Genomic DNA, 24010 nt, shown 5'->3' on the forward strand with positions numbered 1-24010 from the left:
AAGATGCAGCTGTGTGGGCGGAGCTGTGCCGTTTTTGAAATGTGACAGCAAGTGCGGGGAAAGGAACCCATATGCATTGTCAGAGGGGGACTCAAGGGGGAGAGGTCGGCCGCTCGAACAGGTTACACCCTAAATACGGGTGCAATTTGTGACGTGTTACAAAAGATGAACTTATCTTTTAAGGAACCATCAATCCAAAACTTAAAAGGCTTTGTAATGAGATACCCTTTAAATAGTTCAGGAGAGGACGACCATAACAGAATTCAGGAGCATTTCAAATAGGGAGCAAAAAGGTAATTTTTATTTACAAAAAGGTGAATAAAAATAAACCTTTCAAAAATACAGTATATTATTTTAGTTTAGGTTACCCAATACCCATCCACATAGCTTGCAGTAGAGCTGCCGAGGGAATCCTGATCTTTATTCTAAGCAAAAAAATTGTTTTAGCCAAAATTGTGCAGCTCTAGCTTGCAGTGATGGAAACTGCATACTTCCTGGTTCAGCAGGGACCGGCTGAGATACGAACCATGTATGTGCAGGCCGACAGGCTGCTTGTACCAAACATTATCAACCAAGTTGAGGACAACCAGCCTGTTGGCTTTTACATGTTATTGCTAACTACTATTATAGCTGCTAGCAGTAATTACTGTGATAACACCCCCCCCCCCCCCACCGCCAGGAGAACACAATGGCTCAGCGGAAGGGATCAGTGTTGATAGGGGAATCAAGCAATTTACTGTCACCTGTGGTCGCAAGAAAGAAAAATCGCTCCATCCAAGGCCAGCTTTAGTGTTGTAGTTGGCAAGTAGACAGAGCTCCACATCAGTTAGCGCTCATGCACACAGCAGCTCAAAGAAGCGGCTCCTTTAGCCTTTTGAGCTCTTATTTTTTTTCTGCCTGGAAACTCCTCCATGTCAGCCAATGTGTCCATGAACAATAGGGCTTTTTCAGGAGTTTACAGGCATATGCTCTTACAGGCAGAAAAACAAAACCCACAAAACTCGCATTTTTGAGAGGAGCCTTTAAGCAGAAAAGACGCCCAAGTCTTTTGATGCACAGAAAAGTGCGAAAGAGCAAGAAAAAGCATAAAAAGCACAAAAGATCAAAAACACAGCAAAAAAAAAGGAAAAATGAGGGGAGGGCTTGTGAAAAAAAAAAAAAAAAAAAAAAAACTCATGTTCAAATTTTTTTTAAAAATGTGCAAAAGAGCCCAAAAAGTACCAGCTTCTTCAAGCTCAAATAAAAGCTCAAATGCCTGTAAAAGCAATTTTTTTTTTGAGCTGCAGTATGCATGAGCCCTTACAGTAGTAGACATCACACACTGACAGTGCTGCATTGATGAGCATTACTTTTTTAGAAGTCAGCATACAGCATCTGAGATGCCATCAAATATTAGGGTTGCATCGATACTAGTATCGGTGCCGATACCGAATATTTGCAGAAGAATCGGTACTCGTGCAAACGTACCAATACCTGAAACCGATACTTTCAGGCTCGGTTCTTTGAGCTATCAGTGGGTCTCCCCTGTGTTAAAGAAGTCAGGTAATTGGAGCTGTCAAAAACAAAAAAAACAAAACAAAAAAGCAGCCGGCAATGTTTATGTAAGCGGAGGTTCACACAAAAATTGAACCTGCGCTTTTCGGAACCCCCCCCCCCCTCCGGTGTCACATTTTGCACCTTTTAGGGGGGAGGGGGGTGCAGATACCTGTCTAAGACAGGTATTTGCACCCACTTCCGGCATAAACTCCCACGGGAGTCTATACCTCTTCCCGTTCCCACCGCGCTGTCTCCTGGGACACACACGGGTCCCAGAAACAGCTGGGACCAGTTAGGAAGCGCATCGCGACTCGCGCATTAGGGAACCGGGAAGTGAAGCCGCAACGCTTCACTTCCTGATTCCCTTACAGAGAATGGCGGCGGCAGCACCCGAGGACCGAGGGACGAATCGGTCTCGGGTGTCGACATCGCTGGACCCTGGGACAGGTGAGTGTCCTTATTTTTAAAGTCAGCAGCTGCAGTATTTGTAGCTGCTGACTTTGAATTTTTTTTTTTTTCGCGGGACTCCCTCTTTAACAACATTGCGCAGACCCGAAACACTAAAATGAAAGAAACATTGTTTCTTTTTGTATATTTCTGTTTCTTCATCTGCAGATCAAAGGGATGAACAAATGTTCCTCTGTTTAACCCCTTAATAACCATCAATTTACTCTAATCGGCCTTAATTAACTGCCTATTCTCCTCCATTTAATTATTTTTCTGCTTTTTTTCTTTTGTTCACGTCTATTTTATAAATGATAAACAATTAAAACTTTTTTTTGTTTGCTTTGTTAGTGAATATTTTTACACATATATATTAACATATACACATTTCACATTGAAAAAGCGCAAAAAAAATCTATTTAATTTGTAAATAACTTTTCAATGCTTTGTATCATTGCTGACAGGTGAAGTTAAAACAAAACAGTTGCGGTAGGTATCGGTAATTGGTAACAGCGAGTACTATAAAAAAAAAAAAGTATCTGTACTTGTACTCATTGTAAAAAAAATATGGTATCAGTGCATCCCTATCAAATATGGAGAGCTTTGGTCACCATAAACCAGTGATGGTGAACCTTGGCACCCCAGATGTTTTGGAACTACATTTCCCATGATGCCCAACTACACTGCATGAGCATCATGGGAAATGTAGTTCCAAAACATCTGGGGTGCCAAGGTTCTCCATCACTGCCATAAACAATACCTACTTTGCACTAAAACGCAGTTAGCTGTAGGGAGGTAATAAAACAGCAGAGACCACACTCACTGCAGACAGCCTACAGTGGAGGATAATTTAAGAGAACGTAAATGAAAACCTTAAACACTACAATCAGAAAATGGTTTTATGACTGTAGTAGAGGGGTGAGGGATTAATAGAAGCCGATATGTATGGAGAGTGATATTTCATGTCATATGTCCAGCAGAGTCTTCTAAATCCCCATCTGGTAATCCACTGTACATGTGTTTAAAATGAATAGAGAACAATATGTTCTAGCTTGAGAGGACCGCAGTGCAGTACTGGAGACACAAGCATGCACAGGGGGTTAAACATAATGGTTTCAAGGGCTTCCATCCTTCCTGAGCACAAGAGTCATTTCTCACAACACCAAGACAGAGGAAGAGAGGAAAACATCACAGGACACAAAGCACTTAACAATGAAGAACTTCTAAATTAAAACCATGAGGAAGGAAAGCAGTTTATCGGGGGCCCCCCTGTAATTATATGTGACAGAGCGAGAGATGAACAAGGTAGTTAGGACCACTACACAAACAGACTAAGTGAAAAGGTTTCAAGAAATAAGAATCTGTGTCCTCGCTGCTCCTTAGGATTTCATAGGCGCCTTAGGCTACCCAAGCGACTAACAAGCCATGAAATGTTATTAGCACATACCCCAATGGGCAGCTACTTAGGACGCAGCTGGAGAGCGAAATGAGCCTAGAGCCTTGTCTGCTCCTCTCACCTTACCTGCCCCGTATCTGTAACATACACAGCCAACAGTGCCAGACGGCCTGTTCCCAGACTCCCATCACACCGACACATTCCTCTACTACTCGGGATTGGAGCATTAACTCCAATATCCAGCACAATCAGCAGCCTCACTGTATACAAGGATGCTATAGGACGGTTATCAACAAGTATCAATTATTCTTTACAAGCTCCTATTTTTATTTCGATACAAATATGAATGAGACTGGCTTAAAGTGTTGTAAAGCCAGAAGTTTTTTTTTTTTTTTTACCTTACTGCATTCTTCGCAGTAAAAAAAAAATGCATACCTGAGCCCGATCTCGATCCAGCGATGCGCACGAGAGCAGAGGTTCTCTCTCCCTTCCCATTGCCTCAAATACAGCAAGAGCTATTGGCTCCCCCTGCTGTCAATCAGAGCCAGTGATGAGGGAGTGTGGGGCGGGGCTCTGAGACACGCCCCCTGTGCAGGGCTCAGGAGGGAACAAGCACGAATGCCCCCATACAGGCTTACTATGGGGGGGGGGGGGGGACGAGACGACTCGCCAGGAGGGGGGCAGGGGGAATAAACCAGAAGCACTGACAGGGGACCTGAGAAGAGGATCGGGGCTGCTCTGTGCAAAACCATTACATAGAGCAGGCAAGTATAACATGTTTATTATTTTAAGAAAAAAAAAATAGGCTTCACAATCACATTAATGAAAAAGATGTTTTATCAAGGGACACTAATATTTGCTTATTATAAATGAAGCTTATGCTTCGGGCTTTATAGGTCTACACTGACTGTGCTTCACTATTCCTCCTTTAACACATTGATCAGACTCGTTAAAGATGAATTCCAGGTATAGATATTTTTATACATAGTTAGATGCTGAACCAATGTAATTATGTATATAAAACATACCTGGAAATCACTGTAAGCACCATTACTCCACTGATCTCCACTAGCTTCAAGCTGGGTTCACATACGAGCCGCATTCGGCTCACAGCAGGGGTCCGATGCGTCCTGGTTCACCGTTTCAGGTCCGATTTCAGCCCGAATTTTGGGCTGAATTTGGACCTCAAACAGACCAAAAGAAGCACAGCGTTTTTGTGCAAATCGCACTGGACCCACTGCGGAGATATGTGAACAGCTCAATAGAGAGCCGGTCAAAATCTCTTGTTATTGCAAATTGGATGCAGGGAACAGTCTATGGCATCCCATTAGGAAATAAATTGAAAAGAGCGAACAAAAGTCCTGGATGGCTTAACTCCAATGTAAAAATGCATATAAAAGCAAAGGAGAAGGCCTTCAAAAAATACAAGGCTGGGGGATCAACAACATTCAGACTTTACAAATAATGCATGAAATGCAAGGGTGAAATTAGGGCTGCCAAGATGGAACACGAATTACACGTAGAGGAGAGCAAAAAAAATCAAGAAATTCTTTAAGTATATAAACAGTAAAAAAGGGAGGACAAACCATACTGGCCCCATAAAGAATGAGGAAGGACATCTGGTTACAAAGGATGGGGAGATGACGAAGGTATTACATTTATACTTCTCCTCAGTATTCACGAGTGAATCGGGGGGCTTCAGTAACCAAAACCGCAGTGTTTATCCTCATGACAGATCACAGGAAGCACCTCCATGGTTAACAGAGGACAGAATTAAAATTAGACTTGGGAAACTTAACATTAATAAATCACCGGGACCAGATGGCTTGCATCTGAGGGTACTTAGGGAACTCAGTCAAGTAATTGCCAGACCATTGCTCCTAATTTTTACTACCAGTCTACTGACTGAAATGGTACCAGCTGATTGGAGAAAAGCCAATGTAGCACCAATATTTAAAAAAGGGCCTAAATACATCCCTGGGAATTACAGACCAGTTAGCCTAACATCAATAGTATGCAAGCTCTTGGAGGGGATGATAAGGGACTATATACAAGATTTTAGTAACGAAAACGGTATCGTTAGCAGTAGTCAGCATGGCTTCATGAAGAATCGTTCTTGCCAAACCAATCTATTAACCTTCTATGAGGAGGTGAGTTGCCATCTAGATAAAGGAAGGTCCGTAGACGTGGTGTATCTGGATTTTGCAAAAGCATTTGACACAGTTCCCCATAAACTGTACACAATAAGGTCCATTGGCATGTACATGGATTGAAAACTGGCTACAAGGGTGAGTTCAGAGGGTGGTGATAAATGGGGAGTACTCAGAATGGTCAGGGGTGGGTAGTGGGGTTCCCCAGGGTTCTGTGCTGGGACCAATCCTATTTAATTTGTTCATAAACAACCTGGAGGATGGGATAAATAGTTCAATCTCTGTATTTGCGGACGATGTTAAGCAGGGCAATAACTTCTCCGCAGGATGTGGAAATCTTGCAAGAAGATCTGAACAAATTAATGGGGTGGGCGACTACATGGCAAATGAGGTTTAATGTAGAAAATTCACTAGGGGGTGAACCTCTGGGGGAATCTAGGATGGAAAAGGACCTTGGGGTCCTAGTAGATGATATGCAATGCCAAGCTGCTGCTAACAAAGCAAACAGAATATTGGCATGCATTAAAAAGGGGATTAACTCCAGAGATAAAACGATAATTCTCCCGCTCTACAAGGCTCTGGTCCGGCCGCACCTAGAGTATGCTGTCCAGTTCTGGGCACCAGTCTTCAGGAAGGATGTGCTGGAAATGGAGAAAGAGTACAGAGAAGGGCAATAAAGCTAATAAAGGGTCTGGAGGATCTTAGTTATGAGGAAAGGTTGCGAGCACTGAACTTATTCTCTCTGGAGAAGAGACGCTTGAGAGGGGATATGATTTCAATATACAAATACCGTACTGTTGACCCCACAATAGGGATAAAACTTTTTTGCAGAAGGGAGTTTAACAAGACTCGTGGCCACTCAACAAAATTAGAAGAAAAGAGGTTTAACCTTAAACTACGTAGGGTTCTTTACTGTAAGAGCGGCAAGGATGTGGAATGCCCTTCCACAGGCGGTGGTCTCAGCGGGGAGCATCAATAGTTTAAAAAAACTATTAGATAAACACCTGAACGACCACAACATACAGGGTTATACAATGTAATACTGACATATAATCACACACATAAGTTGGACTTAATGGACTTGTGTCTTTTCAACCTCACCTACTATGTACCCATATATATTCGTTGTTCTGAATCAATTCATATTTTTAGAAGATTCAGATTCATTCGTTATGTTATGATTCAGAGATTCTGATGGATCCATCATCCACCTCCATCCACAATAAGTAGGTATAATCGTTTTTCACTTTTAGCAAAAACTTTTTCCAAATTTTTTTTTTTATACCTTGTAACTTTTTATTGCAATATGTTTCCAGTTCATATGCACTATTGTAGTGCTTTTTTTTTTTTTTTAGAATTCATGCTACGCTCACAATAAAAACTAATGGATTCAAATAGTTTGGATCATACGTTATGTCATTATTAGGGTTGCACCGATACAGATACTAATATCGGTGCCGATACCGAACATTGGCATGAGTACTTGCACTCGTGCAAATGCTCCGATGCCTAATCCAAGACCTGGACAGTCTCAGAAATGATCGGTGCTGCGGTGGGGAAAGTTACAAGAACCGATCTCCCTGTATAGCTTTTCTGACAGCTGCTTCTTGTCCTCTCCCGCAGCTGTCAGGGAGATCGGTGCTTGTAGCTGCCCCCCCCCCCATCACCGCACTGACTGACCCCTCTGTGCTCCCCGGGTCTCTGTGTCCTGCTCCAGGTCCCCCTCTGTGCTCCCCGTGTCCTGATCCGTGTTTTCCTCTGGGCCCCCTCCGTGTCCTCTCTGGCTCTCCGCCGGAGGAAGGAGCTGGTAAATATGTAATTTACTGCCTTTCTTTTCTGAATGATCAGTCAGTGATCACTGACTCTGTCCATTCATAACTGAGCATCGTAAACTGTGTTTACGATGCCTCAATTTATAAAATGGAGAGGAGCCTTTGTCTCCTGCCCATTCATCTTCAGTGCAGCTGAGGCTACAGAAAAAGGGACTGGGGACTCTCTATCCTCAATCCCTTTCCCTAGCTCAAAGGGGAGTTATTAGGGGTCTGTTTAGACTCCTGATATCTCACCAAAGCCCGCTCTTCTCCACCCCCACAGGTTTTTGTTTTTTTCCCCCCCAAGTACTGCATTGTGTTTCTATATTTTCTCTCAATACATGAAGGCCCCATTGACACTTTGCATAGCAGAAACGCACATTCCCACCGACTTTTTTTTTTTCGTTTTTCTGTGCATCACGCATAGGACAGTCAATTTCCTTGACTGGGCTGCCCTATGAATAACAAAAGTGCCAAAGAAACTCCTGCACCTTGGCAGACGTGGAGGGTCATGCAGTTTTTCAGCATGCATCGTGGAGAATTTGTAGCGCATTCGCAGTGCATCAAAACACACATCTGCAAATTGCAATTAGGATGCATTAAAAATTAATGGTACGGCAAGCGCAAAGTGTATTTACAGAGTGTTTCCAGTGCATTCTGTTGTGCGTTCTGGAAACAAAGTGTGAATGGGGCCTTACAAAACGTCATTTGGCAAAAAAAACACCACACAACATGACACAAGTATCTCAAAGGAATGAAAATGAAATGTGAATATTTTTCTAGTGTCTCTATGTGGCTCCTCAGAACCGGTCTGTCACCTTTCATTGATTCAGCAGACGTGTAATTTTCTCATTTAACAAGATAGATGAGAGATCAGCCTCTTGCACGCACTGCCTAAAATACCGACATCCAAGTGTCTGGGGGAAAAAAAAAAAAAAAAAGTGTTTGCTTTCCACAGCAATTACATTTTCCTTTATGTAACCGGCACTGTTAAAGTTAGTTTGGTTATTATGGGCATACCGGCACATTTTAAAACTGGAGAAATCAAGACTGAACAAAAGTAATGCTGTCGCCAAAAGAAACCAGCCAGATGACTTGTGTTTTGCCGAGAGATGACGCAAGATGGGGTTGCTGTGGGCAAAACCCTCATATGTGCAGCTCAGTTTCATGTCGGCACAGATCCCATGAGCCGGGATGACTGAACTGCACATGCACAGGTGTGACGTCATCCCACACCAGCCAAAGAAGGCTGCCGGAGTCCGGCACCTGAATAATCTGCTATAAGATGCCGGCGATGGACCTGGGATCGTTGAAGGAGAGCTAGTATTGCAGACTTTCATTCGGCTATAAAGGAAACATGTAGGAAGAGGCTGCCATTGCTTCTGAAAATGTTAGTTGCCAATTGTCTTGCTCACCACTTTAGCTTCACCTATTGAAATCATTAATCAGGAACCAGTACAGAGAAGTACTTCTGACTTTCCTCGTGAAGTTCACCCCCCACCCATTTCCCCACAGCCTTCTGGGACACATCACAGGTCCCAGAAGACTGCAGGACCAATCACAAAGTGCAGCTTGCACGTGCACAGTGAGAAGTCTTGCCGTTTCCCTTAGTCAAGATTCTGTCGCTGGAGACCCGAAGCCCATTGAAGAATCGACTTGGATGAGGATAGCGCTGGATCCCTGGACAGGTAAGTGACCTTACGTAATTTTTTGGGGTGAGACTGGAGCTCCTCTTTAATATCAGTTTAAAATGCTTCTGAAGTCATTTAGGGCCGGATCACACAAAAACACGGTGTGGCAAAGGCGCATTCCATGTGCGTTTCCTGCACCGTAGGGGAACAAGTCGCCCTTGTGAGAGAGAGTGCGGGTTCAAATGAATTGTTATTGGCACTCCAAATGCTTCTCCCAATTGCAAGGTGTTTGGAGGCACCAAATTACATGGTACCGCACATTCTGTACAAGTAGTGCATGCGCTACTTTTTACACATTGCAATGGGCTGCAAAACTGGACCGTGCAGGAAACACACGCGTTCCAGGGTGAACCAGGTCTTACAGTCTATTGACATGCGCAGCAGATGACCCACTGAGCTGCTCATGCATTCACTTTTACTAGTATAACAAGAAGGAAATCCAACACAAAAAAAAGCCCATTGACAGAAGTTTTCAATTTGTAAAGAGAAAACAAAGAGCAAGTTTAACAATACACTATATGCCAATTTTACTACAGAAAATTGATCTGAATCAAGACTTGAATAAAAATGTATTACTACCAAGTACTGGGGAAGGAAACCTGAAAGAAATACCTTTCAAAAGATAACACGATAAGACAACAGGAAGAAAGGATAAGTATGGAAAAGAATGTAAAGAAACAAAAAAACTGACATTTCATTCCTTTCTCCTTACAGAGAATTTATCAGAAACAGAATCCCCCTTCTTACTTGCAGAAATATTTTACAACATTATCAGCAAATGCATATTTCTCCGAAACACAAAGCCAGTGCCAGACAAGCTCCCCGCCAAAGGCAGAGCTAGAGAAACACTACTACCCCCTTCACAGATATAGAGTCAGCTACTGTCCTCAGTGTCACACTTGGCTTATGGCACTGTGAGGAACCAATAAGTACAACCACTGTATACTACTAACAGGATTGATAGGAAGAGAACCAATTTACATGTATATAAAAAACAAATATTTATCATAACATAGGGAATTAGTCCTTGTCCCTGCTGGGGAGATTTCCACTCACTTCCTGTCATGGTGATCAAGCGTCTCAGGGACAGGAAGTGACACGGGTTATTTACTATTGCAGTTGGTGTCATGCTGACTACCATCCCCCTAATTTTGTGTCACAAGGAGAAGAAAGGGTGTCGCAAAAAAAAAAAAAAAAAAAAAAAAAAAAAAAAGAGGGTTGATAAACATTCCCTTCTCCATTCAAACATTTATAGATGGAGCTGGACTTTTCAGTAGCCCTGTCACTTATTTTGCAAAGTGTGTGCGTTCAGCATCTGGCAGCCCTGAATTCATTATTTCTTTAGCAGAGGAATTCTCTGGGGACAGCAGTGACTGTGAGCTGAACAATTAAACACAAGGAAATGTCCTGAGGGGAGGAGAGGAGACAGACAGCTTGTCCTTCCATTCTTACATGGAACCCGCCTCTCTCTCAGCATCCCTTCAGACCGGCTACTTACTCATCCCAACACATTACATGGGCCAATCTTATCACATATCCAATAATAAAGCTGAACTCCGGGCACATATAATAGACACACATTAATGCATTTCTGTATTAGTACACAATTCGATTTTTAAATGCAAATGCAGGGTAAGTAAATTCGACCTAGGCCCAGCCACCTGCAGCACATTACATAGTTAGGTTGAAAAAAAAAAAAAAAAAAGACAAGTCCATCTAGTTCAACCAACAGAAGCAGATTGGGAAACTGAAACAGCAACAGAAGCCATTTAGAGCTGCAGTGATTACACTGATAGGAGGAGAGAGCAGAGTGGAAGCAATAAACTCCTCAGCCTGCTGCTTCTCCTTTCACTGTCTAGTCACAGCCTAGGGGAGGGGCAAGACCTGTAAAAGTTACTGAACGACCGTAAGCATAGAAAAATAAAGTCTGGATGGACAGATCCTTTGGCAGGCAGATCACCTCCAGTAGATGCATTTCATCCATTCTGCCTGTTGCCGTAAACTGTTTATTATTTTTAAAAGCACCTTTACAAACATGTTATATTTATCTGCTCTGTGCAAGGGTTCTGCACACAGCAGCCCCGATTCTCCTCTGGGGTCCCTCGTCGGTGCTCCTGGCTCATTCCCTTCATCAGCTGCCACCACAGAAAGCAGCTTTCCATGGGGGTACCTGTGTGGGCGCACCCCCCCCGAGTCCCACTGCTGTGTCCATTGACAGCAGGACTTGGCCCCGCATCACAGGATTTGGATTGACAGCAGCTGCTAACAATCTGTCCAATGAGGAGAGAGACAGCGGCTGCAGCCCAGATTAGGCTCAGGTAAGAAAAAGGGTGGCTCTGGGGGGCAGCTGCAGCACAGATTTTAAGACTTTACCAACCACTTTAAAGTGTTAGTAAATGTACAGGTGAATACAGGCCGTAAAGTGTTACTAAACGCAACCGTAAAATCAGTCTGTATATGCAGTAAAGCATGCTTGTAATATTCGCTGTGGAACCTAAGAGGTTAATACTGTGTAAAAAGGCTGTTTGATCCTGTCTGCTCTGATCCTTTTCTTCCACGGTCTACTGATAATTTCCTGATAACACACAGTCTATGGAGTCAGGCTGCACATGTTCAGTTCGGTGTGTATTGCTAGAGCTTTTTTTCTTCTTGGGAGGGTGCATGTGATCAGCACAAAGCCAATCAGCACTGTCCAGACAGAGAGTCAGGGGTCTTGCAGTTTCATAGGGCAGTCAGAAAACTCCACCTACAAGTGTAACCAGTTCTTGGGTGGACACTGATAGAAGTCACAAGCCTGCTTTATACTGCTGATGAGAAAAGTTATTTAGCAGTTTATATTTACTAAAATAATTACATTTCCATGTTCTTTGTACTGTGGGAGACGAGATATAGTGAATGCAGGTTCTGGGTTTAGTAACACTTTAAAGCAGAACTTCCCCTGTTTACCCATCAAAACCGACCATAAAGCTGATTAGAGGCTCTGCTCCTCGTGTCAAATGCAGAATGCTTCCCACGGACTTTCAGTGATTTTAAAGTCAGGTCCAGTCCCACGTGCACACATATTTAAATGATTACATACAAAATTACATTTAGGAGATCTGGACATTCAAAAAGTATTAGTGTTAATGACAATAAATCCCAAGCACCGGGGATTTGCCACAACAAGGAGCTCTTAGTTCCAAAGTGATTGCTATATTGCCAAAAATCACAAAATAACTTCCTTCCCGTCTTCCTTGTGTGATGTTGGGCACATATGAAGGGTATCCCTTTCCCCGTCCCATGTGTCATATACAGGCAGGGCTGGGGCTGAGTGATGAAGAGACAAAGATGGCTATAGCGATCAAATTTGTTACAGAACTGATCGATTTACAGGCCCAGGCCAATGATTTCTGGCCTGGACCCGCTGTTCGGGTTCTGGCGAATGAAATGCCTCCTCTGCCTTTGTAATGTAAACACAGGCAGAGGAAATGTCATCTCCCCTCGTGAAGCCCTTTTTGGTTCCAGTGTAAGAGGAGAAGACATCTACTGTGAGTACACCAAGTACTACACGAACACCAGGACACATAGGCACACTATTAACCCCCCGATCGCCCCCTGTTAACCCTTCACTCCCTGTCACAGTGCCACCAAGTGCAGTTTTCAGATTTTTTTCACTGATCACTGTACTGGTGTCACTTGTGACACTAAATAGCGTTGGGGCAGTTAGAGGAAGGCCCAGGAAGGTTTAACCCCTTGATCACCCCCAGTTAACCCTTTCACTCCCTGTCACTGTGGCATTAGTATAGTGTACGGATCTTTTTTTCTGACCACTGTATTCAGTGTCACGGGTTAGCTAGTTAGCGTCAGTTAGGTTCAATCCCAGACAATCAGTTAGCGACAAACCCTGACAGTGCCAGATTTTAACCCTTCGATTGCCAGCAGCACTAACACACACACCATACAACTCCCTTACTAGAATAGTGTTTGAACGGATCAAAATCTTAGAAAGAAAACATTTACTAGTTTGCCACTACTTTCTGTGCCTCATTCTAGTTCAATAAAAATTTTCTGCAAATTGAAGATTCTGGTCCACAATACACCAACTTAACAGAGAACATGTGATCTGCAAAATGATGTAAAATGTGGACTATCATCCTTGCCTGTACAATATTAAACACGCCAAGCAAGAATATGTCTTTGCCATTTAACGGTATTTTTTTTCTCTTTTAAATATTTGGGAGCCTTGTTTGATGCCTACCCCTCCCCATCAATGTGAAATAGAAAAGTAGAAGTATAACCAAAGCTTTTTTGGCTATATTTCTCTTATGTCACTGGAATACATTTACTGTTCTCCTGTGACCCAGAGTCAGCCAGTAGCATGCTATTGCCGCTATCTGCTCATGGGGGAGCACTGCGCCACATTAAGGAAGGATCTCAACAGTATTGTCGTATCAACCTCTGTACAACCACCCTGTTGGATTTTTGCTGCTGTCTATAGTCTGCAATGCTGATGAATTCTCCCCTCTGTCAGAATACAACAGCTCAGCGGGAGGATTCCCCCAATCTACCTCAAATGTGTGGATGGGGGAAACAGAGTCAGCAGACAGGCTGCTTTAGTTGCAAGAGATCACCATGCTATAGAATACATGATGAACAGGCCACAGGCTCAGTCAGAATTGCTCCATAAATCACTAGTGATAGGTGCAGTGGGAGCTTTCCAGCTAAACAATTATTCATCCCTGCATATTATTGTAGGTGTAACATCGATGACACAGACAATACAGTTATCACTGCACAGGTTCAACAGCTGCTATATGACAGATCATAGCAGCAAATGTAAACAGGGAGCTATAAAACATTTACAGTAAAGTGAAAGGAAACACTAAATTGTGGTTTACAGCAAAAAAAATAAAGTATGTATTCCTTACTCAAAAAACACCTATCGCTCTCAGCCTTCTCCAAATTCCTGTTTTTTTCTGCTGTTAGAAAGGTGGCTACATTCATCATCCATGTGGGAACGGAGCCACCCTAGTCATGAAATGACTAGAAGATCCTCCTCTTCTCAGGTCCCATGTCGGCACTCCTGGCCCCTCCATCCTGCCAAGTGCCTCCATAGAAAGCAGCTTTCTATGAGGGCACCAAAGCTGAGCCGTTGCTCTGTGTCTCCATTCAGAAATGGAGCTGCACTTTGGCCCTGCCCCCTCCATCTCCTGATTGACAGCAGCAGGAGCCAATGGATCTCACTGCTGCCAAAAGCCAACCAGGAGTGCGAGTCCCCAGAGAGGCAAGACTCTACTGGACATCGCTGGCTCGAGATGGGGCTCAGGTAAGTGTTAAGAGGGGCTGCCGCACACAGGTTTTTTACCTTCATGCATAGAATGCATGAAGAATAAAAACCTTGTGCCTTCACAACCACTTTAACCACTTTCTGCAAAATCATGTACCTGCAAGTCATTCTGCTTCAAGTGGTTGTACCAGGGTGATGCCTCCAAGGGACCCCAGATCCCTCCAAAAAAATACCTGACACCTGACTATTGCCGTCACAAGGGATGTTTATATTACATGTGGCAGCAACAAAGGATCAAAAATAAAAATGTAAAAAAGGGACAAGAAGGGGCGTGGCCGCGGCATGCAGGCGAGTGGACATGTGTGAGTTGAGCTCCGTCCGACCGAATTCGCCTCATGTTCCTGGAAGATCTGACTGGATTCGACTGGTTAATAATATCATGGTAGCGGAGGAATGGATGGCAACGTGCAAGGATAGATATGAAAATTTTTATAGTATATGGGCCACCTGGATACATTACAACTTTAATACGTCATCAGTGCCATAGCCAACTACCTTTAGATTCTTTGTGCCCTGGTCGGTAGTAACGGAGATCTAAACAGTAACGTTCTCTAGTAATTCAGTTAGAGGCTGAGGCCTGCGTGTTACGGACCCCCGAAATATTTTTTTTAGCACTATTCATAAATCTAGATAAAATGCTAGAAGTTTCTTCCCGTTTTCAGTGTTTATAGGGCCCTTGCCCTCAACTGCCTGTTTTTTTTCATCTCTATTCCCTTCTCTTGCCGTCTTACATCTTCTATATCCCCCTTTACTCCTTTCCCCATGCTATAGCCGGCACGCAACGTCTAGAGTCGCTCATGCGTACGTAACCCCAATATGCTATTCTAGTTTTAATACACACAACACCCCCCCATGTTATATTGTTTACAAAAGTTGGAATCATCTGCTGCTTATGTATGTAAGAAAGGCTTTTCTGAATCTAATATAGCAGACCGGTAATGCATGGTTCACTACTCTATCCCCCACCCCTTTTTTTATCTATTGTATGTCAAACCTTTCTTTTTGAAAACTGAAATAAAGATTCTAGCAAAAAATAAAAGGGACAAGAAAAAAAAAATTTTTTTTGAAAGCGCCCCATGCCTCCGTGCTTGCGCACAGAAGTGAACGCATACGTAAGTCGCACGCGCAAATGTAAACAGTGTTCAAACCACACATGTGAGTTATCGCTGCGATCGTTGGAGCGAGAGCAATAATTCGAGCCCTAGACCTCCTCTGTAACTCTAAACAGGTGACCGTTAATTTTTTTTTTTAAAAGCCTCGCCTATAAAGATTTTTAAGTGCCGTAGTTTGTTGCCATTCCATGAGTGTGTGCATGACATGTAAGGTAACCATTTACTCAGCGTAACATCTTTCACATTATACCAAAAAATTGGGCTAACTTTACTGTTGTTTTTTTTTTTATGAAAGTGTATTTTTTCCCAAAGAATTGCATTTGTAAGACGGCTGCGCAAATACAGTGTGACATAAAATATTGCAACGGCCGCCATTTCATTCTCTAGGGTCTCTGCTAAAAAATGTATGTATAATATATATATATATATATATATATATAATTTATTTATTGTTTGGGGGTTCCATGTAATTTTCTAGCAAACACTGATTTTAACTTGTAAGCAACAAGTGTCAGAAAAAGGCTTAGTCATTAAGTAGTGGATGTGCATGGATTATCTTTGGAGAGAAAGGATATTATTTAGTGTCGCTTTAAGCCAACTCAGAAGCAGGAAAGTATTACCTGCATTAAAGAATAATCTGTTACACAGCAGCATATGAGGCACCTCGGCTAGTCAATATGTTGTAGGTCAATCTGTGACCTCTCTGTGATGTCAAACGTGGTCAGTGGGTCAGGATGCTCATCTTATTCACAATGATGGATATGTGGATACAAGAATGCATGCGCTTCCTTCCATAAAAAGGCTCGCACATCCTATTAACGTCATTAAAACAATTACTCATACCTAAGGGACACACAAAGCAAAGTCATGGGAATTTAGTGCAAGAAGATCATTACAAAGTCTACCTTTGCCCTTTTATTTACCGTGGAAGTGTTGAATGTTGGGGGAAATTAAACCAAAATGCAATTCGTATGAAATCCTCAGCAAAAAGTAATACAATAAAACCTACACAAATATCCACCCGAGTGAGAGCATTGGTAATCCTGGCCACATCTGGCTTTTCCAGCAGTAGAAATATAAGCCACCGATATTAACACCACAGATCAGAAACCAAGAAGGCTCTCACACACACACACACACCACAAAATATATCCACCTACTGACAATACCAGAAACACCACAAAACAGCTATATTGAAAGACTGACATAAAGAACGCAAAAAAAAAATGTGCCTCAAGACTATAGCAGGTCACAGATGTCAGACAGACAACTCTGTTGCCACTATTTAAATATTAAAGTAAAGCTAAAGGCAATTTTTTTTTTCCATTTTGGATAGAGTGGAGAGGGATTAGAACGTATTTATTGCTTTCTGCGCCCCCCCCCCCCCCCCCCCCCCCGGGGAGATTCACTCTCTCCATTTGTTATGTTTACCATTATCATTGAAAGTAAAAGAAAACCCCAAATGTTGGGTTGCCCGCCCCAAAAAAGTAATAGAATGGAGATCTTCCAATGGGGACACGAGTTCTGGTCATCTGGGGGGTCCCCAAAGAATTCCTTTATTTGCAGTTATTTCACAGATGGTGAAACAAAAATCTGACAGAGGTTATATAACCCTTCCCCTACTCTATCCAAAATGAAAAAATGAGTTTTGCCTATAGTACTACTTTAAAGTAAGGGGAGGAAAGTGCACCAGAGATAAGCCACATAAAACATTGAGGATACAAAATAAGGTAGTACTGAGTATTACCAGGGAGGCGGACTTTTTAGGCTAAAACAGTGGAGAAGATATAGCAGTATAAAAAATATACATTTATTGAAAAATACAAATGTCTAAAAAACAAAATGACAGTTGTAACATAAAGCATCTATGATTATTGTGCAGTGAGCCCTGCACAATAATCATACATGCTTTATGTTACAACTGTCATTTTGTTTTTTAGACATTTGTATTTTTCAATAAATGTATATTTTTTATACTGCTATATCTTCTCCACTGTTTTAACCTAAAAAGTCCGCCTCCCTGGTAATACTCAGTACTACCTTATTTTGTATTACTACTTTAAAGTGATATTAAAGGCAACTTGTTTCTTAACAAAAAAAAACCCATTATACTCACCTGCTCTGTGCAGCAGTTTTGCACAGAGCAGCCCCGATCCTCTTCATTTTGGGTCCCCCACAGGCGCTCCTGACCCCTATTTCCCACCCCCACATGTAGCAGCTTGCTAAAGGGGGCACTGGAGCAGGCTTGCTCCCGAGCTGCTGCTGCTCTGTGTTGGCCTTGTCACCTATCATTGGCTTACTGGTTTTGCTTGACAGCAGCGCTGTCTCAGCCAATGAGGAGGGAAAGCCCCCGGAGATCCCAGGCTCTGGTGCACATCTCTGGATCGTGATGGGGCTCAAGTATTGGGAGGGCTGCAGCACACAGAATGCCTGAAGGTAACAAACCTTGAGCCTTTACAACCACTTTAAGCAAGTTTTAGGAAATTCAAGAGAATTTGTAAGGTTTAAAGTCCAACTGCAGCTCTCTCCTCCTCCCCTCACTTCCAGGACCTCGTCACTCTTTAGAGAGAAAGCCCATTCATCTCCTGAGAGTTCAGGACAACCTGATGATGTACCCTTAAAGCGGAGTTCTACCCAAAAGTGAAACTTCTGCTCATCTGATTCCTCCCCCCCTCCGATGCCACAATTGGCACCTTTCAGGGGGGAGGGGGTGCAGAAACCTGACTACTACAGGTATTTGCACCCACTTCCTGTTCCTGGAATAGGCTCCTGCAGGAGTCACGCCCCATCCCGCCCCCCCCCCCCCCCCATCCCCCGTTTCCTGGGAAACACACAGGTCCCAGGAGATAGCGGGGACCACTTAGGACGCGCTACACGACTCGTGCATGTGCAGTAGGGAACCTGGAAGTGAAGTGGCAACGCTTCACTTCCCGATTCCCTCACAGAGAATGGCGGCAGCGGCAGCCGAGCGATTGATCGGCTTCGGCTGCTGACATCGCTGGGACTCCAGGACAGGTAAGTGTCCATTTATTAAAAGTCAGCAGCTGCAGTATTTGTAGCTGCTGACTTTTAATAATTTTTTTTTTAGGTGGACTCCCTCTTTAAGTGGGGTGGAGACGGAGCATGCAAGTTTTGCTCAGAGATGGGTTCAATGTGACTGTCAGTGAACCCTGCAAAGAATTATACTTTTCTGCCCAGTGACTGGTTTTCGGAAACTCCTGGGTGTGTAAAAGTGTCCCCTCCACCTTTTGAAGCCAGTGGTGTCTTTTGCAGTGACTAGAAGTCAGTAGCCATGATGGCATCCAATGAGGAACCTGCTATTTGACACACCGTAGGAGTCTAATGCCGCGTACACACAAGCGGACTTTACAGCAGACTTTGTCCGGCGGACTTTGACGGACTTTCCGAATGAACGGACTTGCCTACACACGATCAACCAAAGTCCGACGGATTCGTACGCGATGACGTATGACCAGACTAAAATAAGGAAGTTCATAGCCAGCAGCCAATAGCTGCCCTAGCGTGGGTTTTTGTCCCTCAGACTAGCATACAGACGAGTGGATTTTTCGACCGGACTCGAGTCCGTCGGACAGATTTGAAACATGTTTCAAATCGAAGTCCGTCAAACTTTTGAGAAAAAAAAAAAAGTCCACTGGAGCCCACACACGATCTAATTGTCCGACGGACTCCGGTACGCCGGACCAAGTATGCCGGAAAGTCCGATCGTGTGTACGCTGCATTAGGCCTTCTTTACACTAGCAGCAAAGACTGCAGTTGGGTCGCTTTTCAAAGGCATTTGACAATCTGTGAAGAGGCGACACATCACCTTCTCCTCACCTGTTTTAATCCCCTAAACATCATCACCAAAACTCCTGCATCTTTGGTGCGCTTTCTGAAACCACACCAAAACCACAGGACCTCAAAGAGGTCTATAGTGAAGCCAGCTAACACCGCACAAACACGTGTTAGCTGTGCTTTGCCCAAGATGCTGGGAAACCGCCACCCAGGCAGTAAAACACAGCTCAGCCATGTTTTTTTTTTTTTACTGTCCCCAACCACAAGTGTAAACAAGCCCTATAAAAAAATGTAAAAAAAATAAGAATCTAAAAACCTTTGAGTAGTGTAATTCATTCCAAACACAGAGAGGCTGTAGCCTTTAGAAATAACATTTATTTGAGGTATCCTAATTTTTAATTTTTTTGTAGCCAGCATGTGGAACGCTGGGGATCCTTTTCATCTTTTCACAGCCTGTTGAAAAACCTCAACAAAAATGGTGGCCGTCTGCACACAGACTCCGCCTCCCTGCTGCATGCGAATGAAATGAGTAAAAGATGGCTTTGCTATCCATCTGTAGAGAATGCCTCAAAATGCGTTTTGCCCTTTCCGGGGGTTAAAGGTGAACTTCAGTCTTTTTTTATCTTTCCATCTATTAAATCTTCTGCCCTTGTTTGCATAATAAAACATTTTTTTTTTTCTGCCAGTAAATACCTTATACAACCCACTTGCTATTTGTCTGGAAAAAAGCCTAGGGTTATGACATCATACACCGCTCTCTCTCTCACTCTCCTGAGAGTTTACCAGGAAGGGAGGAGGGGAGGGGATGAGTCATAAGAGGGTCATTGAGAGCTGCAAAGCTGCAGAGCTGGAGGTGTGTCTGTGTAAATCCAGGAAGTAAACAGGCAGCAGCTTCAGCCAGACTCAGTGGAAGGAGATTTCTGCAGCATATTTAGCAGGTACAAGTACAGAATTTAATTATAGAGGCAAAACGGTACTACTTATTTATTTTCATTGTTGAAGAACCTCATTAGAGATCGCAGCAACCTGAAATTTACAAACAGCAAAATATGGAATTAAAGGTTTGGCTTTAAGAAACATGTTATACTTACCTTCTCTGTGTAATGGTTTTGCACACAGCAGCCCGGATCCTCCTCTTCTCAGGTCCCCCACCAGCGCTCCTGACCCTCCCCCTTGACCTATGCCTCCAATAGCAAGCCACTTGCTTTGGGGGCACCGCTGCGTGCTCGATCCCTAGTCCCACTCTATACATCCATAACACACGGAGCCGTGCCTTGGCACCGCCCCTGCTCTCTCCTGATTGGCTCACTGACTGATTGACAGCAGTGGGAGCTGTCTCAGCCAATAAGGAGAGGGAGTCCCGGGAGAGCCGAGGCTCTTGTGCACATTTATGGATCGAGAGAGGGCTAGGGTAAGCATGGGGGGGTGGAATGAAGCACATAAAAGGTTTTTATCTTCATGCATAAAATGCACGAAGGTAAAAAAACCTTCATGCCTTAACAATCACTTTAAAAAGGTAGGAAGCCTCTAGATCAGTGGTCATCAGCCCTGTCCTCAGGGCCCACTAACAGGCCAGGTTTGCAACATGTGATATAATTTGCTGCTCAGTGATTGCAGTATTCTAGTTTGCATCTCCCAAAGGTAATACATAATACCTGGCCTGTTAGTGGGTCCTGAGGACAGGGTTGATGACCACTGCTCTAGATAACCTGTACTGCTCTGAGAATCCTTTATCGTACAGTAAAGCCGATTCACACAGGGGCAACACGACTTGCAGGCCGACTCTGAGGCGACCTGCACACGACTTCAGCGGCGACTTGCAAAACAACTTCTGTATAGAAGTCAATGCAAGTCGCCTGAAGTCGCCCCCAAAGTAGTACAGGAACCTTTTTCTAAGTCGGAGCGACTTGAGTCTCTCCTATTAGAACGGTTCCATTGTACAGAATGGGACGCGACTTGTCAGGCGGCTAAGTCACCCCTGTGTGAACCGGGGCTAAATGTTTACTTGTAAATTGTATAACAGATGTAAAAACCCAAATTATGGAACTGATTAAAATCGTTAGATTTTGTAGGATACACTTATTGCAATGTAAAAGCCAACACATAATTTGATGTCAGAACCTAGAACTGAAAGCAACAAAAATCACAAAGCAGTAAGGCCTCAACTGTTTATTTTTTTAAACTGGACCCCCCCCTCTCTGTATACATCCCACCAGTCCCCCCCCATGTATACACCCCTGGGCCCCCCCCATGTATACACCCCCCAGTTGCCCCCCCGGTTGTCACCCCCCCCATGTATACACCCCCCCCCCCCGGTTATCGTCGTCCCCCTGTATACACCCCCTGGTCGTTGCCGCTCCCCCCATGTATACACCCCCCGGGCCCCCCCCTCTGTAGCCCCTGTATACACCCCCATTCCCCCCCCCCAGATACAACCCCCAGGCCCCCTGCCCCTGTATACACCCCCAATCCCCCCTCGTCCCCCTGTATACACCTCCCTCTCTGTATACACCCCCCGGTCCCCCTTGTATACACCCCCCAGTCGTCCTCGTCCCCCTGTATACACCTCCCTCTCTGTATACACCCCTCGGTCCCCCTTGTATACACCCCCCCGGTCCCCCCAGGTCCCCCTTGTATACACCCCCCCGGGTCCCCCTTGTATACACCCCCCCGGGTCCCCCTTGTATACACCCCCCCCGGGTCCCCCTTGTATACACCCCCCCCCGGGTCCCCCTTGTATACACCCCCCCCCCGGGTCCCCCTTGTATACACCCCCCCCCGGGTCCCCCTTGTATACACCCCCCCCCCGGGTCCCCCTTGTATACACCCCCCCCGGGTCCCCCTTGTATACACCCCCCCCCGGGTCCCCCTTGTATACACCCCCCGGTCCCCCTTGTATACACCCCCCGGTCCCCCTTGTATACACCCCCCGGTCCCCCTTGTATACACCCCCGGGTCCCCCTTGTATACACCCCCCCGGGTCCCCCTTGTATACACCCCCCCGGGTCCCCCTTGTATACACCCCCCCGGGTCCCCCTTGTATACACCCCCCCGGGTCCCCCTTGTATACACCCCCCCGGGTCCCCCTTGTATACACCCCCCCGGGTCCCCCTTGTATACACCCCCCCGGGTCCCCCTTGTATACACCCCCCCGTCCCCCTGTATACACCCCCCCGTCCCCCTTGTGTACACCTCCCCCTTGTATACACCCCCCCGGGTCCCCCTTGTATACACCCCCCCGGTCCCCCTTGTATACACCCCCCCGGTCCCCCTTGTATACACCTCCCCCTTGTATACACCCCCCCGGGTCCCCCTTGTATACACCTCCCCCTTGTATACACCCCCCCGGGTCCCCCTTGTATACACCCCCCCATTCCCCCTGTATACACCCCCCGGTCCCCCTTGTATACACCCCCCGGTCCCCCTTGTATACACCCCCCGGTCCCCCTTGTATACACCCCCCGGTCCCCCTTGTATACACCCCCCCGGTCCCCCTTGTATACACCCCCCGGTCCCCCTGTATACACCCCCCGGTCCCCCTTGTATACACACCGGGTGCGGAGGGCATGCCAGGCGGCCTCGATGTCGGCGTAGAGGTTCTTCTCGCTGGGCCGGCCGGAGCTCACCCCGTACCCGGAGTAGTCGTAGGAGAAGACGTTGCAGTTGATCCGGGATCCCAGGCCGATATAGAAGGAACACATCTGTCCCAGATCCACGGCGTTCCCGTGTGAGAAGAGCAGGGTGTATCGGCTCCCCGGGGCACATCGGACGAACATACAACCCAGACAACTCCCCCTCTCCGTCCTCCACCGGAACACCTCCACCGCGTCCAACTCCCGCTGAGAATACTGCCAGTCCGCCCGCTCCGTCAGGTGTAAACTACACGGGGGGGGAACCGGAGCCTCACCTCCTCCCCCCACCACCACCTCACCCTCCGCCGACGTCTGACCTCCTCCTCCCCCCGCCGTCACCTCGGTCTCCCGCACCGTGTAGGTGGGCTCCGGGGGGAGGAAGGCCAGCTTGGCGGCGATACGGCTCGGGCACGGCGGGCAGCAGAAGAGCCAACACAACTCCCCCAGAGAGAAGCCGTTCATCCTCGGACCCTGCTCGGGCATTGGGGACGGAGGAGGAGGGCACCCCCGAGAATGTCTCACACACACCGGGCCTGCTGACAACCGGACATGGGACTCCCGCCCGGCCTACTGCCTGCTTCCGGGGAAACCACGGAGACCAGCCCGACCTGCCGCGGGGACAGAGAGCGAAGGGAGGTGCTGCCCCCTAGCACGGCGGAGACGGTACTGCACCCTATGGGGGAGGACTCAGAGGGTGAGGGGACCACTGGGGGGGGGCACCACTCAGGAGAATGGTACAGGAGTGCAGGGAGCCTAGAACAAAGGAATGATGGGGAGGGAGTACAGTGAGTCTAGTACAGGGAGTGGTGGAGAGAGAGCTCTGCTCATGGATGAGAGACAAGAAGTGCAGTGAGCCTAGAACAGGGGGGTGAGGGAGGGAGTGCAGTGAGCCCAGTGCAGGTGGGTGATAGAGAGGGAGTACTGTGAGCCCAGCTCAGGGGGTGATGGAATGCAGTGAGCCCAGGACAGGGGAGTAATGGATAAGTAGTGAAGTGAGCCCAGGATGGCTAAGTGATGGAGGAGTGCAGTGAGCCCAGTGCAGGGGGGCGATGGAGAGGGAATGCAGTGAGCCCAGCTCAGGGGGTAATAGAGTGCAGTGATCCCAGGAAAGGGGGGC

At 45.7% G+C, this 24010-nt stretch overlaps 1 protein-coding gene across 1 annotated transcript in view; it reads right to left on the minus strand.

Annotated features, from left to right (window-relative positions):
• Window positions 1-23500, minus strand: part of ABHD17C (abhydrolase domain containing 17C, depalmitoylase) — a 59222-nt gene extending 35722 nt beyond the window's left edge. Inside the window, exon 1 of the mRNA XM_073618472.1 lies at window positions 22814-23500. Within this exon, the coding sequence (XP_073474573.1) occupies window positions 22814-23376 (563 nt within the window). The 5' untranslated portion in view covers window positions 23377-23500. The remainder of the gene's footprint in view (window positions 1-22813) is intronic.
• Window positions 23501-24010: the final 510 nt, after the last annotated feature.

This window comes from Aquarana catesbeiana, linkage group LG03 (assembly GCF_042186555.1).
Source record: "Aquarana catesbeiana isolate 2022-GZ linkage group LG03, ASM4218655v1, whole genome shotgun sequence".
Lineage (NCBI taxonomy): Eukaryota > Metazoa > Chordata > Amphibia > Anura > Ranidae > Aquarana > Aquarana catesbeiana.